The sequence below is a fragment of the Bos taurus genome, chromosome 7 (genome assembly GCF_002263795.3).
Source record: "Bos taurus isolate L1 Dominette 01449 registration number 42190680 breed Hereford chromosome 7, ARS-UCD2.0, whole genome shotgun sequence".
Lineage (NCBI taxonomy): Eukaryota > Metazoa > Chordata > Mammalia > Artiodactyla > Bovidae > Bos > Bos taurus.
The window spans coordinates 20,237,592-20,254,793 of NC_037334.1; the positions used below are offsets into that span (position 1 = coordinate 20,237,592).

Below are 17,202 nucleotides of genomic sequence, written 5' to 3' on the forward strand. Positions count from 1 at the left end.
GGATTCTATCTATGGAATGATTAAATGAAGTGCTTCCTTTGCGCCAGGCTCTTTGCAGTAAGATCTCATTTAATCTGCTCACTAACAGGTGTTCTGTTAACAGATAGTCTATTATTCATCTGTTATATGATTTTTTTCCAGTAGTCATGTATGGATGTGAGAGTTGGATCATAAAGAAGGCTGAATGCCGAAGAATTGATGCTTTTGAACTGTTTGGAGAAGACTCTTGAGAATCCCTTGGACTGCAAGGAGATCAAACCAGTCAATCCTAAAGGAAATCAACCCTGAATATTCATTGGAAGGATTGATGCTGAAGTTGAAGCTCCAATACTTTGGCCACCTGATGCGAAGGGCTGACTCATTGGAAAAGACCCTGATGCTGGGGAAGATCGAAGGCAGGAGGAGAAGGGGACGACAGAGGATGAGATGGTGGGATGACATCACCAATTCAATGGACATGAGTTTGAGCAAGTTCTGGGAGATGGTGAAGGACAGGGAAGCCTGGCATACTTGCAGTCCATGGGGCTGCAAAGAATCAGACACGACTGAGCGACTGAACAACAATCACAGATGAGGAAAGCTGGGTCCAGAGAGGGAAAGTCACTTGCCAAGACAACAGAGCAATTGGAGCGTAGGGGTGGAGAGGCGTGGCTTCTGTTATTTTCAAGTCCAGGGTACAGAGGAGATCAGAGGCTTTGGGAATAGAAGTCACGCAGCCAACAGAAGGGGGTATGTGGCCCACACCTATCCCTTACTTCTATCTGGATGTGCTGCTGCCCCTGGGGGGCCTTGTAGAAATGATGCCCCCTCCCCACACAGCATAGCAGGTGTGGGGGGATTCCCTGTGCAGTGTGTGGTGTTTCCCTGCCTTTTCTTAGAGGTTCCTGGGAGAGCAGCATTCCAGGCTCCAGGGAGGTAGGAGGCCCTAGGAGAAGAGGGAAACAAAGCCAAGGGCGGGGCGTCATGAGCCCTCCTGGGAGCTGGGTCTGCTTTGCACCACCAAGATTCAAATCCTTCAGTGTGCACTTGACTGGCTGTGGTGGTACTTCTCCAGCCTCATCTTCCCCATCTGTACAATGGGTACCTCCCTCACCCCCGCTGCCCCATCTTTCAGCGCCGAGGTGTGAGAAGGGGGCCTGGAGTCTCCCACAAATAGCAGTAGGAGCCTCTGGAGGGACGGCAGTGGTTGTAGTGAGAAGTAATAATAATGATCTTTCTCCTCTGTGTAACATTAATAAGCAACACTATTTCATGAGCTGCCAGCGAGCACTATGCAGTACCCATTCCTTTACTCCTGAGTGACCTCAGGAAGCGGCTCTGCTTCTATTCCTGCCTTCCTGCTTCACAGGGGAGGAAAAGGAGGCCCAGAGAGGTTCAGTAACGTACTAGAGGTCACACAGCACTACGTGAACCCTGGCAGTCTGTCCCACGCCTTTGCTCTCAACCACCTGGTCCCAGCACCCTTCTGTTCTTTTTTTTTTTTTTTTTCCCCTTCTAAACATTTTTCGGAACTAAATCTTTTCACTTGCTCTGATTTTATGTTTGGTGTCATTAAATGATCCCCTTGCATTTTGAGTTCCTGGCTCTATTTTAAGAATCAGCCCCCAGGGAATCACAGCCCTCAGGGGGCAGGCGCAGGTGGCCATGGCTTGTTCTGGCTCGTGCAGGTTCGCCTCCACGGATACTGGCAGGCTCTCTGACACCCATAGGGTCACACCGAACCCCGCAGCCCACCTCAGCTTAGTTCACCCCCAACCTTTCCCCGGCTGACTCCTGTGCCTGGACACCCTCCCAACATGCATACAGCTGTCCCCTGACACTTGGGTCTCAGCTTAAATGCCACCTCCCCAGGAAGACCTCCCAGACTAGCCAATCTTCTCTGGCTGGCATGCTACCACTCCTCTGCTCTATTGATTAGGTTTTACTCATGGCTTCCAAAACCATCTTCAATTACCCTGTTTAATCATCAATTTGTGATTTTCTGATCTTTCTTCTTGGGTGTGAAGGCTAGGCGGGGCTGTCTCTCTGGGTACTTTGCTGATTGGTCCACCAATCAGCCTCCCTTCCAGGCTTTTACACATGCTGTACTCCCTGGCAAACTCCTATTCATCCTTCACAGCCCCAGGGGCAGTGTCTCTTCCTTCAGGAAATAAGTCCTCAACACCCCCCCAAGACACATACATTTCTTGCCTCTGATTATTGAGGCCTGGGAGGTCCCAGTCCACCTGTCTCCCTTAAACCCCTGAGTCTGGGGATTCCTGGTAGTCAGGGTTGGGGGTCCTGGGACCCCATCATTGTCCCCACAGGACAGCGTGTGTGGGGAGTTTGCGGAATGCACTAATGGTAGAATAAAAGGCTGATTTTCCCAGGAACTCCACCAGGTTCTCTGGGAGATAGTGGAGGACAGAGGAGCCTGATGTGCTGCAGTCCACAGGGTCGCAAAGAGTAAGACACGACTTAGCGCCTGAACAACCACCACCTGCAGGTACGTCCAGAGTTCCTGGCCTCCTCAGCCCCGCCCCCCTCCAGGTGAGCTCCGAGGGGGCGGAGCCCGCGCCTACATCCCCGCCCCTTGCCACGCGCGGGACAAAAACACCGGAGACTAGAGGCCTCCGGAGGGGACTGGGCTTACCGAGTCACACCGGCCCAGGCACGTGGTTGCCAGGCTGCTGATCACTCTCCCCCTCCCCGCCCCCACCTCTGGGAACCACAGCGGGGGTCGGAGTGGGGGAGGGGAGGGGACCACAAATACTCGAGTTGAGGACGGGATTCTGGGAGCTGCTGCTTGCTGCCTGGAAGGAGAAAGAACTTCCCGGCCCTAGAGCCTCGGGTGGTCTGGCCTGGGGCCAGCCACAGATCTCCTGAGCCTGTTCACCTGTTTACCCCTCTGGGGCCCGACCTGAGACGCAGAAGGGTGGGTGTGACAAAGTCGGTTCAAGCTCCAACACTGGAGAACGAAGCACACCCCACTCGCCACAGGGCCACGGGGATTCCCTGCCCCAGCCCCGATCGGCCTGCCCGATGCAGCAAAACTGTACTCTCAAGCCAGATCCCCCAAGTTAACAACTCTGTATACAGTAGACACTCAATAAATGGTGATCCCCTCTTCCACAGCCTCACTGCCTTCGCCAAAGCCGTTCCAGCCCACATAGTCCCTGCCTACGTCCCACCCTTAGTGCTCAAGCTCAACTCGGCCCATCCCCCTGGGAAACTGCACACCTACTATGTACGAGGAGCATTTTCCCCCCCTCCTAGGATCCTCCCCACGCCCTTCTATAAAGTGACCATCACCCACTTTATAGACGAGGTTCTCAAAGGCGTGGACTCACTGGCTGGCTCAAAGTTACACAGAAAAATCGGAATTTGAACACCGGTTGGCCTGCTAAGGGACTTCCCAGGTGGCGCTGGTGGTAAACATCCCGACTGCCTATACAAGAGACAGAAGAGACGCGGGTTCCATCCCTGGGTCGGAAAGATCCCCTGGAGGAGCATGGGACAGAGGAGCCTGGCGGGCTACCGTCCACTGGGTTGCAAACAGTCACACATGACTGAAGCGACTTAGTACACACACGAACGCTATCTGTTAAGGGAAGCAGACCCGGGGCAGAGGGAGCCCCCGGAGGCACGCTGGAGGCCAGTGGGCGCAGACACTCTCCCCGTGCTAGCCTCCACATTCTCCTGGGCCTCAATTTCCCCATCTGTTACCTAAGAAAGGGGTAATCTGGGGTCCCGGGTCCCGGTCCCAGCCCCGACCCCACCTCGGTCCCCTTCCCCCTCCAGCCCTCCGCGGGCTACTCGCCTGGAATCTCACCGCCATAGTCCACCCTGGGGGCTGTCCAGCGCCTCTGGCCCAGGGCGGGGGGCCTAGAAACAGTCAAAACTGGACCCCACCCTGGCGGCTGGGGAGGGTCGCGGCGAAGCAGGTGTCCAGCACTTGCCCTCCTCCCGCCCGCTCCGCCGCCAGGGCTGCACCTGCACCTCTTCCTCCTCTGAGTCCCCTCCCGGCCCCGCCTCTGTCCCGACACGCCTCCGGGACGCCGCCAAGGCCGCCTTCGCTCACACCCTGCCACCCCTCCCAATACAGGATCCAGGCCCTGTGGTGGGAATTCCAGGCCGTGTTTTCCGCCCAGCTGCGCACTAGCCGGCGGCCGGGTTGGAGACCTGCCCGGAGAGGCTGCAAGGAAGACCAGGCAGGGATTAAAGCCGTGTTTGGAACGGAGCCTGCGCTTTGGAAGGTTTTCCATCCAGGAAAACCAATGCGTGTTGAGATTCTGTAGAGAGACGTGTTATGATTAGGAGCTAGCCAAGGTTCAGAGACCTCCCAAGAGTAGGGCTGATCTTTCTCGGTCACCTCATCTTCAGCAAGTTCGCCCGATTTTATTTGATTTTTTGATTTTTGGGAGTTTATTTTAGAGAGGAAACTGAGGCCCAGAGAAACCTGGGGTGGGGTGAGGGGTATGGACTTTCTGAAGGTGTAGGCTGATATGAGACTTCCCTTTTGATGTCCCCTACAGTGGAGGATCCAGAAGGTGCACAGCGGTCACCTCTGGGCCTGGCCAGAATCCAGTGTTTTCAGCCTGTCTTCACACCTGGCCCTGGGTTGGGTCCCCAGCTGGGAAGGGCGCTCAGCGAGGACAAGGAAATTCTTTAAGATTCTTGGAGTAAAGGTCATGCTTCTTTCTCCACCCCTTGACTCACCCTCAAGGGACCTGTCTAGGAATAATTGGACCAGAGCCGGAAACCCTCTACCTGGGGGTGTGGAAGGGAGAAAGTCACCTGGGTAGGTGGAGCCACCATTGGCTCTGCCCTCACATTCCTTCTTGCTTAAAAAAAATAGAGCCTGAGGCTCAACTGTTTCCTTGTCCCACCCAGGTCAAGGTTGAAGGGGCAAATCTGGGCATAGACACCCCTTCCCAGCCTCACCCAATCAAGACTGGGCAGAAAGAAGCTCCAGATTGTGGGAAGAGGGGAGGCAGAGGGGAAAATTAGGGATCAGGGAAGTCTTCCTGGGGGAGGGGGCATTGCCACTGGGGTTTAGAAGATTGAATATTCCTGTTGTTGGTCAGTCACTAAGTTGTGTCCGACTTTTTGCCACCCCATGGAGTGCAGCATGCCAGGCTTCCCTGTCCTTCACCATCTCCCTGAGTTTGCTCAAACTCATGTCCATTGAGTCGATGATGCTGTCCATCAATCTCGTCCTCTGTCATCCCCTTCTCTTGCCCTCAGTCTTTCCCAGCACTTTTTCCAATCAGTCAGTTCTTCTCATCACGTGGCCAACGTATTGGAGCTTCAGCTTCAGCAACAGTCCTTTCATTGAATATTCAGGGTTGATTTCCATCAGCACTGACAGGTTTGATCTCCCTGCAATCCAAGGGACTCCCCAGAGTCTTCTCTGGCACCACAGTTTGAAAGCATCAGTTTGTGATCAGCTTTTCTTTATGGTCCAACTCTCACTTCCATACATGTCTACTGGAAAAATCAGCTTTGACTATACAGACCTTTGTTGGCAAAGTGATATCTCTGCTTTTTGATACACTGTCTAGGCTTATCACAGCTTTTCTTCCAAGGAGTGAGTGTCTTTTAATTTCATGGCTGCAGTTACTGTCTGCAGTAATTTTGGAATCCAAGAAAATAAAGTCTCACTGTTTCCATTGTTTCTCCATCTATTTGTCATGAAGTGATGGGACCAGATGCCATCATCTTAGTTTTTTGAATGTTGAGTTTTAAGCCAGCTTTTTCATTCTTCTTTTTCACTTTCATCAAGAGGCTCTTTAGTTCCTCTTCACTTTCTGCCATAAGGGTGGAGTGCCTATCGGAGGTTGTTGCTATTTCTCTTGGCAATCTCAGTTTCAGCTTGTGATTCATCCAGCCCAACAAGAAGGTTGGATAAGAATTTGCCAAATGTGCAAGAATACAGTCAAATCCTTTGAGGCCCCCAAGGTTGATATCTCACCTCTCCCCAAAACACTAAAGATCCCAGTTAGCCAAAATTTACCCCTCAAGGGTGCCCAAAGTCTTCCAAGGCAATAACCCTTTTTAAGAGCCCCCTTCTAAGGACGTATTTGGACCCTCATAAGTAAATCAGTGTTAGTTGCTCAGTCATGTCCGACTGTTTGCAACCGCATGGACTGTAGCCCACCAGGCTACTCTGTCCATGGAATTCTCCAGGCAACAATGGAGTGGGTAGCCATTCCATTCTCCAGGAGATCTCAACCCAGGGATCAAATCCAGGTGTCCTGCATTGCAGGCAGATTCTTTACCATCTGAGCCAACCTCAGCCTTTTCCGATGTGACCTTGGGCCACCAGCGGGTGACCTTGGGCCAAACATGAAATGATTTTAGGTAAAAGAAGGTCAAACTTTTTAAAAAAATAGATGTATATTTGCTTTAATGAGTTACAGGAAAAAACATAAATAAATTCTCTACTCCCACATGTATAAGGAATTCGTGGCTGCGATTACTGGGGAGGAGTTACTGATTAGGATGTAGGTCTGGCAAAATCAGACAAGCGGGCTGCTTAAGGAGTGTTAGCTTTGCTGCAACCACTGTTACACAGGTATCCACGTGCCCATTTGCAGCTGAGAAAACAGACCAGACGTGTCAAGTAGTGGGCCCAACTAGAAGAGCTGGGTTTGGCTCTGTTTGATGCCACACCCCTCACTCTATATGTAGGGTGATTTACCCCTCACTCCCCCTTGAAACCCCACTTTAATATCTGAAGACATGTTTAGTAGACACTGTTGGCATTGAGTGGGCTTCCCAGGTGATTTAGTGGTAAAAAATCCACCTGGCAATGCAGGAGATGTAGGTTCCATCCCTGGGTCAGGAAGATCCCTTGGAGGGGGAAATGGCAACCCATTCCAGTATTCTTGCCTGTAGAATCCCATGGACAGAGGGAGCCCAACAGGCTACAGTCCATGGGGTCGCAAAGAGTTGGACACAACTGAGCATGCACACACTCCTATTGGCACAGAGTGGACAGAGGCCGGGGATGCTGTTCACCACCGCCAAGTGCCCAGGACAGCCCCACCCCAGAGAAACATCCAGTCCCAAAAGTCAATAGTGCTGAGGTACAGAAACCCCACTTTAAAGCCCTCTAAGAAGGGGGATAACCACCCCAAGATACATGGTCTTCCTTCAGCCACCTCACATACTTCATTCCCTGTTCAAGAACACTCAGCGGCTCCCCAGTATCCATGAGATAACCTGTACTCAAATTCGGGGCTTTGGAGAAAGGTGCCTCCAGTGCTGCCTCACAGAGGGAGGGTCATTCATGCATTCATGTTCTCACCTATTCAGTCGTTCATGCAAAAAAATATTTCAAGCCCTTGTTAAGCACCAGGTGAAGGAGGAAGTGAGGGGGTAAGGAATTCCCGCCTGAAGTTGCAGTGCTGATTACCACCAGGAGGAGGCAGCGTGCACATGGCCTGAAGTGATGTTGTGGGAGGGGAGGATACTAGGAACCTGGGGGATGACCCTTCTCTGCCCCTTCTGAGCCCCAGAGGGGGAAACTGAGGCTCAAAAAGGGTGGGGACAGGGTTGAAGTCTCCCTGATTGGTGGCCATCAGGAAGGGTGGGAACCTGCAGGGAGGGAGTGGTGGTCATTCACGCCTGAGGCTTAAAGCCTCCCTGGTGGAGGCTGCTTTGCTGGGCTGCAAGAGGCGGAGGTGTTATTTGTGGTCAAACAGGTCTGACCAGAACCCAAGAATGAAGCTGCTCAGCCACCTGGCTGGGCGCTGGCTCATTCAATTACTGAGTGCCCACTGTGTACACCCAGTTCCTACGCAAGCCCTGCCCTAAAGAAGGCTGAGCACTGAAGAATTGATGCTTTCTAACTGTGGTGTTGGAAAACTCTTGGGAGTCCCTTGGACAGCATGGCAATCAAATCAATCAATCCTAAAGGAAATCAACCCTGAATATTCATTGGGAGGACTAATGTTGAAGCTCCAATACTTTGGCCATCTGATACAAAGAGCCGACTCATTGGAAAAGACCCTGATGCTGGGAAAGATTGAGAGCAGGAGGAGGAGAATATGAGACAGTTGGATGGCATCATCGACTCAGTGGACATGAGTTTGAGCAAATTCTAGGAGATAGTAAAGGACAGGGAAGCCTGGCGTGCTGCAGTCCAGGGGGTTGCAAAGAGTCAGATATGTCACTGAATGACAACAACAAAAGGAAGCCCAGGGCCCTCAGGGAAGATAGACGATGGTCTAATCTTCAGGTAGCAGAAATAAAATGTCCAATCTAGATTTCTGAGAGCACCTGCACAGAGACACACCTGGTCTGGGGACTCCTGGAGGGCTTCTCTGAGGAGGTGTTACTGAGATTAACAGGAGTGACCTAAGTGAGAGGGATCTGGGAGGAGGTAACAGCTAGACCTGAAGGGGGTAAGGGAGGCACCATGGGAGAGCTGGGTGGACAGCCAGTGCAAAGGCTCTGGGGCATGACTGGGCCTAGAATGTTGGAGGAACAGTGAGGAAGACTTTGTGACTGGAACAGAGTGAGTGAGGGAGAGAGAAGGAGGAGGGGAGGGCAGGGAGGAGACAGGGGCTTCTGGCCCCAGGGAAGTTGGGACCGAGGAGGGCTATGGCCGAGGAAGGGGCCAGGGCCTGATTCAGGGGCCCACTGGCGCCCTCTGGTGGCCCACTGCTAGGCCGACAGACTGAGTGGCGGGGCCAAACCTAGGGGAGCTGCGAGCCCAAACCCAGAGGCCCTGCAAAAAAAAACCAAAAACGTTTTAAATCAAGTTTTATTTTGGGAGAATTCCCTGGTGGTCAAGTGACTAGGACTCTGCGCTTTCACTGCCCAAGGGTCCAGGTTCAATCCCTGGTCAGGGAAATAAGATTCCACAAGCCGCGATGCCAAAAAAACCAAGACATTTTATTTTGGACCTTTTAATTTATCTTATTTTATTTATTTAATTTTGGCCGTGCCTCTAGTGGGATCTTAGTTCCCCGACCAGGGATTGAACCCAGGTCCTCGGACAATGAAAGAGGGGAGGCCTGACCACTGGACCAACAGGGAACTTCCGGGACCATTTTTAAATTGACAGAAAAGCTGATGTAATTCAGAGAGTCCCCCTATGCCTCTCACCCAGTTTCTCGCAACATCATTTTACATGACCACGATGTACCTGCCAAAACTAAGAAACCACAGTCTCATCACCGCTAACTACACTCCAGGCTGCGTTCAGCTTTTACTGCCCCAGGACCCCGTTTAGCATCGCGCAGCATGTCCGGTCCACACATCTCCTCGGGCTCCACTCCCCCTTGCTCCATGGGCCTTTCCAGTCTGGAGACCAGGCAGGGGTTTTGCACGCTACTCCTCATTTGGGGTTTGTCCAGTGCTTTCCTTGTGCCTGGACTGGGGTTATGGGTTCAGGCAGAGGGCATGGGAGGAAGGGCAGATTCTGGGGTGCGGCCGGCTTGTGGATGCTCACAGCACTGAGGTATGTCCCAGCAGTTGGCACCGTGAGGGCGCTGGAGCACCTTGGGGAGAGCACTTTGATGTTGGAAGGAGGGGGGTGAAGACCCTTCTGGGGGCAGCTGCAGGGGGGCTCACAGAGTGTGTTCCCCGATCGCCTGCCTCCTGGGTGCGAGGAGGCCCACCGCAGGGGGCAGAGCAGTGCCTGTTGTGAATCCCAGCCTCTCTGCCTCCAGCCTCAGTTTTCTCATCTGTATAGTGGGACCTGCTTCTGCCTGTGAGCGCTGTGATTGGGAAGGTTCACAAACTAAAGCAGCTGGCACACAGCAGGTGCACAGAAAGGTTCACCTGGGCTCTCTGTGGCTCCATCCCAACTTGGGTCAGGAGGAGGGAAATAAGCTCCTAGTAGGAAAAAATGAAGTGAATTATGGTGTCCCCCAGGGCTGGACAGGGATCACCCACAGAAACGTCAACTTCGAGGTTTCATCCTTTGGTGCAATGGCTGAGGGAAGCACCCACACCCCTGATACCTGCATCCCTGTCTCCTGTCTGGCTTTTGCACCTGTGCCCCCGCCAGCTGCCCCCACCACGTCCCATGAAAGGTCCCTCGTGACCCCCAGTTTGCTAGGGGTCTTATCTGCTTTGTGACTGAGCCAGCCACAGCTGGAATCCGTCCTTCTGAAGTGCAGAGTACTGGTCTTTCTACTCTGCTCAGAATCTTAGGTGGTTCCCCATGAGCTATTCATTTCTTTATGGAGCACCCACTGCACACCAGGCCCTATACTAGGAACTCAGGACACTGCAGAGGTAGAGCTCACAGACTTTCAGAACAGATATGCAGTAATTGTCTGAGGGACTTCCCTGGCTGCCCAGTGGTTAAGGCTCTGAACTTCCACTGTAGGGGATGTGGGTTTGAGCCCTGGTCAGGGAACAAATATCCCACATGTTGTGTGTCTCGACCAAAAGAAATAAATAAACAGAACAGTGTCAGCAATTAGCGTGTGGCTAAAAAGCTGTGGCTTTAGCTCAAGAACATTCCACAGTTCCCTAGCCTTTGGTCAAGGATATTTATTGAGCATCTGATCAATGCCAGGCTCTTGGCACTCTTCTTAGTTATCTGTGCTTCTTATGGTCTTCAAATTATTTTACATCCCTGTAAACTATAGGAATGGCTTCCCTGGAGGCTCAATGGTAAAGAGTCCACCTGCCAATGCAGGAGACTTAGATTCAATCCCTGGGTTGGGAAGATCCCCTGGAAGAGGAAATGACAACCCCCTCCAGTATCTCCCCTGGGAAATCCCATGGACAGCGGAGCCTGGAGGGCTACAGTCCATGGGGTTGCAAAAGCATCAAACACAACTTAAGGACTTCACAACAGCAAAGTTACAGGAAACTGGTAACATTGCAAACGATTCTTGTCCATAGACATATAAATGAATTTTGTCCTGTGGAGACTGTTGATTATTATCCTGTGGTTATTGACCAGTTTTATAACTATTTGTTATTTCATTTCAGCCTTGATTGCCTGTGTGTGTTCTTTCTTAATAGTCTCTCCTTTAAACAAGCTGTAAGATCTTATTAGTTCACATATTAATTAATGAGTTAAGTAAACTCATAAAGCATTGTTTATTTTTAAATATATATTTTTGTTTATTTGGCTGCACCAGGTCTTAGTTGCAGCATGTGGGATCTAGTTTACTGACCAGGGGTCGAACCCAGGCCCTCCGCACCAGGAGCATGGAGTCTTAGCCACTGGACCACCAGGGAAGGCCTTGTTTGTTTTATATTAGAGTATAGTCATGCTTTTATATTTTTTTGAAAAAAAAAAAATCCCTTACTCCATTACACTGAAAGCCTTCACTCTAGCATCCAAGGCTCCTCCCTCAAGAAATTTCCACCTACTCCCTCTTACCTGTTAACATCTTCAAGTCCCAGAACATTCTTCCCACTTTTCTTCCTAATCACCCTGAACCCTGTCTTTCATATGTCAGCAAATGCTCTTAGTTCTCCCTAAAATGTGTCCAGAATCCTCCCACTTCTTTCTCCTTCTGAGCCTCCACCTGGTTCACCCCATCCTCGCCCACCTGGACCAGCAGAGTCCACTCCTCCAGGTCCCTGGTTCCACCCTCACCCTCCACAGTCTGTCCTCCCTGCAGCAGCCACCAGATGGCAACAGTGAGCGCCAGAGTCAGGCCCCACCCCTCCTCTGCTCACAGCTCTCCAGGTCTCCCACCTCTCAAAGCATAAAAGCCAAAGTCCTTCCGGAGGCTCACAATGTCCTGCAGGACCTGCCCCGTCCCCTCCAGGCCTTCCCCCGTGTCTCTTTCTCTCCCCTCTGTCCATCCACAGAGGCCTCCCAGCTGTTCTACCAGGCACAATCCTGCCCCAGGGCCTTTGCACAGGCTGTGTTTTGCGCTTGGAATGCCCCTCCCCCAACTACTCCATTCAAGTCTCTGCTCAAATGTTCCCTTCTCAATGAGTTCACAAAATTACAAGACATCTGTTCCTTGGAAGAAAAGCTATGACAAACCTAGACAACGTATTAAAAAGCAGAGATATTACTTTGTCACCCTGAGCCGACAAAGCTATGGTTTTTCCAATAGTCATGTATGGATGTGAGAGTTGAACCATAAAGAAGCCTGAGCACTGAAGAACTGATGCTTTCAAATTGTGATGGAGACGACTCTTGAGTCCCTTGGACTGCAAAGAGATCCAACCAGTCAATCCTAAAGGAAATCAACCCTGAATATTCATTGGAAGGACTGATGCTGAAGCTGAACTTCCAATACTCTGGCCACCTGATTCTAGGAACTGACTCATTGGAAAAGACCTTGATGCTGGGAAAGATTGAAGGCAGGAGGAGAATGGGGCAACAGAAGACAAGATGGTTGGATGGCATCACTGACTCAATGGACATAAGTTTGAGCAAGCTCCAGGAGATAGTGAAGGACAAGGAAGCCTGGCATCCTGCCAGGGGTCCATGGGGTCACAAAGAGTCGGACATAATGGAGCAACTGAAAAGCAACGAGTTCTCCCCTGATCTTTCTACTTAAGATTGTGAAATACCTCCCTGCCTGTTTTACTCCTATCCCTGCAACCCAATCCAGTACTCTTGCCTAGAGAATTCTGTGGACAGAGGAGCCTGGTGGGCTGCTGTCCATGGGGTTGCACAGAGTAGGACACGACTGAAGTGCATTGGAGAAGGAAATGGCAACCCACTCCAGTGTTCTTGCCTGGAGAATCCCAGGGATAGAGGAGCCTGGTGGGCTGCCGTCTATGGTGTCGCACAGAGTCGGACACGACTGAAGTGACTTAGCAGCAGCAGCAGCTGTACCTCTTTCATTTTTTTTTTTTTCTGTAATACTGACCCTCTTCTAACCCAGGATATAGTTTACTTCCTCATTGTCTCTTGTTTCTTGTCTGTCTTCCTCCACCGAAACACAAGCCCCACAAGAGCAGGGCTCTTTGTTTCTCTTGATTGCCCCCTGAATCCCCAAGGCCGGGGACACAGCACACAGTAGTGGGTGCTCCTTAAATGCAGGTTCATTCCCTGGGCAGCCCCTCCTCCCAGTCCTGATCCCGGCTAACCTCAGCCCATTCCAAAGGGTGTCAGGCTCCGCCTTGAGCAAACACAGCTTCCCTGGCACCAGGCCAGACCTGAGGAGGAAGAACAGGAACCCAGACTCCCGCAGTGGACTTTCCTCAGAACCGGGGCCACAAGGAAACCCTGAGCCAGGGAGGGAGGACTCTAACAAGATGCTGAAACTGGGGTGTTGGCTGGTAGGGGGGCTTAGGCAGCCCCCACCCCTCCCCCGCTCTCCGCATTTTCACTCCTATCAGGCTGACAACCGTACTTTCCTGTGCAGCCCAGGGCAGGTGGCTGCCCCTCTCTGAGCCTGGATTTGACCTCTGCAAAACAGGAAGGCAATGAGATGCTGCCGCTGGTCTGGCATTCTGATTTTGGGGGGGCAGTTTACCCTGCCCCTTGCGTGATTGGGAATTTATTACGTGCTCTACCATATGCTATTTTCAGCAGCCCTGTGACATGGTGTCTCTATACCCATTTCACAGAGTGGAAAACTGAAGTCAGAGCTCTCTGATGCCATGGGGTTTTCTCTCTCCAAACCCCAGCAGAGGTATATTCCCTCCTAACTCCTCAGACCCTGAATCTTAGCATCTCTGTTTCCCAGGAGTGACTCCAAATGCCAGCCGCCCCCACCCCGTACCCTGCAACTGGGACGCTCATGCATTCTGAGCCCCAGAGGGCCCTCTTCATCTCGGACAAAGAGCTTTGAGGTGCAATCAGACACTTGGCTGGCTAGGATGCACTCTTTGTCCTGCACTTTTTTGGGAGAAAATGACCCAGAAAAGCTCCTGCCACGGGACTTCTGTCTTCTTGGGGGTGTAATCTTCCTTTGCCTGGAAACCATCGTGGCTTCTTGCCCACAGTCTGCTCTGCAGACTCTTGTGGCCATCATCCACCCACTCATTGCTTCATTTCTCCATAGGAAGATTTCAGCCAGAGAAGAAATCGAGATAAGGAGATAAGCCCTCCTCCCCCAGGACCCTTGTTGCCCCCGGCTCCAGCAGCAGGGGTGGGGGGAGATGAGATGCAACTGTCTGAAAACTTGGGGGCCTCTTAAGAAGTTCCAGGAGGTCCAGATACCAACCAGGTGCCAGTTTGTCTCACCTGCCACTTCCCTGCCAGCCTCCCCTCCTCAATTTGGGGAATCAGCGGCCAACTGGTACCCCCCTCAGCCTCCCTGAAAGAGCCTGGGCCCAGAATGACCCTCTGAAGTCTGTGGCTGTGGCGTCCTGGGCAGGCTGCCAGGGGCAGTAACTGCCGGCCAGATAATCCCTTAGAAACTATGTCAAATGCCCACACAGGAGTGTCGGTTTCCTGCCTTCCCAGGAGCCTGGTGGTGGGGGGAGGTGGCAGGGGGCCCAGGACCTTGTGGGGGGAGCCCCATTTGGACAGTACCTTTGGGGTGGTAGGCCGATCGGGCTGGGGGACTCACCTGTCTAGGAGGCTGGGTGGCCTCTGGGCGGGCAGCAGCAGTCAGGGCCTGGATGTCCGCCTGGCATCGGGGGCAGGGAGGGGACCTGAGGCTTGGGCTCTGGCTTGCCCACTTGTTTGCCCAACTTCTCCTCTCTGTGGTGGCCACAGACTGGCCGGGCCCGTGCCAGGTGGAACCAGCAGGGCGACAACCACAAGCCGACTGGCAAGAGTGAGAGAGACCTGGTTGGGTGTGTGGTTCTGTCGCAAGGTGCGCTCACGTGGGAGCTGCTGGCCTTAACCCCTGACCGCCCGGAGGCCAGGGATGCCCAGTCCCACCCAACTTGCGCTGGCTACCGCCAAGCCCTTGGCATCAGCAAGAGATGGGCCCATGTGGCAGGTGGAAGACACTGGTAGAATAAATTCAGAACTGAGTGAATGAATGGTGCACCCCCGCCTGTACCCCCCCGTGCCCCCCGCCCGCACCCCCTGCACCCCCGCGTCCGCATCCCCCACCCCCCCATCGCTCCCCCTGCCTTTCTCCAGGCACTGTCTCGCATCTGGTGGAGGGACCGCTCCTTCTCTTCCTGAGGATCTGAGCACAAAATCTGCTTCTCTACCCCAACATGAGTGGCAGGATCCCTACTCTGAGAATTTTCTATCACTTCCCAGCTGGGCAGCTTTGGGCAAGTCACCGGGGCCCCCTCAGTTTCTTCTCCTCAAAAAATGGGAACAGAGACTTCCCTGGCAGTCCGGTGGTTAAGACTGTGCTCCCAATACAGGGGGTGATGGGTTGGATCTCTGGTCAGGGAACTAGAATCCCAGGTGCCACACCTTGCGGCCAAAACAAAAAAATCACCCCCCCCCCAAAAAAAAAGAAACAACATGAAACACTGGATAGCAGCTATCCTACAATAAAAACCAGCAAGCACAAAATGTTCAAAAATGGAAACAACACTGGCCTCTGCTCCTAGGGCTGTTTGCTTGAGTAACTGAACGAATGTTGGTCCATAAAGTGCTCAGAGCTTTGCTGGGCACACAGTAGGGCAGCACTTTCTAATCTCCACCCACAGGTGGCTGGTCTGAATGAATGAGAGCTGGGTGAGATACACACAGGATTTGGAAGAGCTGCTCTGCAGAAAAGAACCTAAAATAGTTCATTAGTTTTACACATCGATTCCTTGTAGAGATGACAATGGTTTTGAATGTACTGGGTTAAATGAAATATATTGTTAAAAGTAATGTCACCTGCTTGTTTTATTTTTATTTATTTTTGGACATGCGCCATGGTATGTTGGATCTTAGTTCCCTGACCATGGGATGAAACCCACACCCCCTACATTGGAAGTGTAGAGTCTTAACCACTGGACCACCAGGGAAGTCCCAGGTTTTTAAAATTTCTTAAGAATGTGGTCGCTCAGTTCAGTTTAGTCGCTCAGTCGTGTCCGACTCTTTGCGACCCCATGAATCGCAGCACGCCAGGCCTCCCTGTCCATCACCAACTCCCGGAGTTCACTCAGACTCACGTCCATCGAGTCAGAGGATGCCATCCAGCCATCTCATCCTCTGTCGTCCCCTTCTCCTCCTGCCCCCACTCCCTCCCAGCATCAGAGTCTTCTTCAATGAGTCAACTCTTCGCATGAGGTGGCCAAAGTACTGGAGTTTCAGCTTTAGCATCATTCCTTCCAAAGAAATCCCAGGGCTGATCTCCTTCAGAATGGACCGGTTGGATCTCCTTGCAGTCCAAGGGACTCTCAAGAGTCTTCTCCAACACCACAGTTCAAAAGCATCAATTCTTCGGCACTCAGCCTTCTTCACAGTCCAACTCTCACATCCATACATGACCACAGGAAAAACCATAGCCTTGACTAGACGGACCTTTGTTGGCAAAGTAATGTCTCTGCTTTTGAATATGCTATCTAGGTTGGTCATCACTTTCCTTCCAAGGAGTAAGCGTCTTTTAATTTCATGGCTGGAGTCACCATCTGTAGTGATTTTGGAGCCCAGAAAAATAAAGTCTGACACTGTTTCCACTGTTTCCCCATCTATTTCCCATGAAGTGGTGGGACCGGATGCCATGATCTTCGTTTTCTGAATGTTGAGCTTTACGCCAACTTTTTCACTCTCCACTTTCACTTTCATCAAGAGGCTTTTGAGTTCCTCTTCACTTTCTGCCATAAGGGTGGTGTCATCTGCATATCTGAGGTTATTGATATTTTTCCTGGCAATCTTGATTCCAGCTTGTACTTCCTCCAGCCCAGCGTTTCTCATGATGTACTCTGCATATAAGTTAAATAAGCAGGGTGACAATATACAGCCTTGACGTACTCCTTTTCCTATTTGGAACCAGTCTGTTGTTCCATGTCCAGTTCTAACTCTTGCTTCCTGACCTGCATACAGATTTCTCAAGAGGCAGATCAGGTGGTCTGGTATTCCCACCTCTTTCAGAATTTTCCACAGTTTATTGTGATCCACACAGTCAAAGGCTTTGGCATAGTCAATAAAGCAGAAATAGATGTTTTTCTGGAACTCTCTTGCTTTTTCCATGATCCAGCGGATGTTGGCAATTTGATCTCTGGTTCCTCTGCCTTTTCTAAAACCAGCTTGAACATCTGGAAGTTCACGGTTCACATATTGCTGAAGCCTGGCTTGGAGAATTTTGAGCATTACTTTACTAGCGTGTGAGATGAGTGCAATTGTGCGGTAGTTTGAGCATTCTTTGGCATTGCCTTTCTTTGGGATTGGAATGAAAACTGACCTTTTCCAGTCCTGTGGCCACT

The 17,202-nt window shown here is 51.6% G+C and overlaps 1 protein-coding gene across 4 annotated transcripts in view; it reads right to left on the bottom strand.

The window, feature by feature from the left end:
• Positions 1 to 14,656, bottom strand: part of TJP3 (tight junction protein 3) — a 30,526-nt gene extending 15,870 nt beyond the window's left edge. Inside the window, exons 1-2 of one of the 4 annotated variants that reach the window (XM_010806965.4) lie at positions 14,445 to 14,647; positions 13,015 to 13,083 (exon numbers count right to left, since the gene is read on the bottom strand). Coding sequence is in view for 1 of the 4 variants with exons in the window: in XM_005208914.5 (XP_005208971.1) it covers positions 3,800 to 3,817 (18 nt within the window). In the remaining 3 variants the exon portion in view is untranslated. 4 annotated transcript variants of the gene reach the window in all.
• Between the last annotated feature and the right edge of the window lie 2,546 nt (positions 14,657 to 17,202).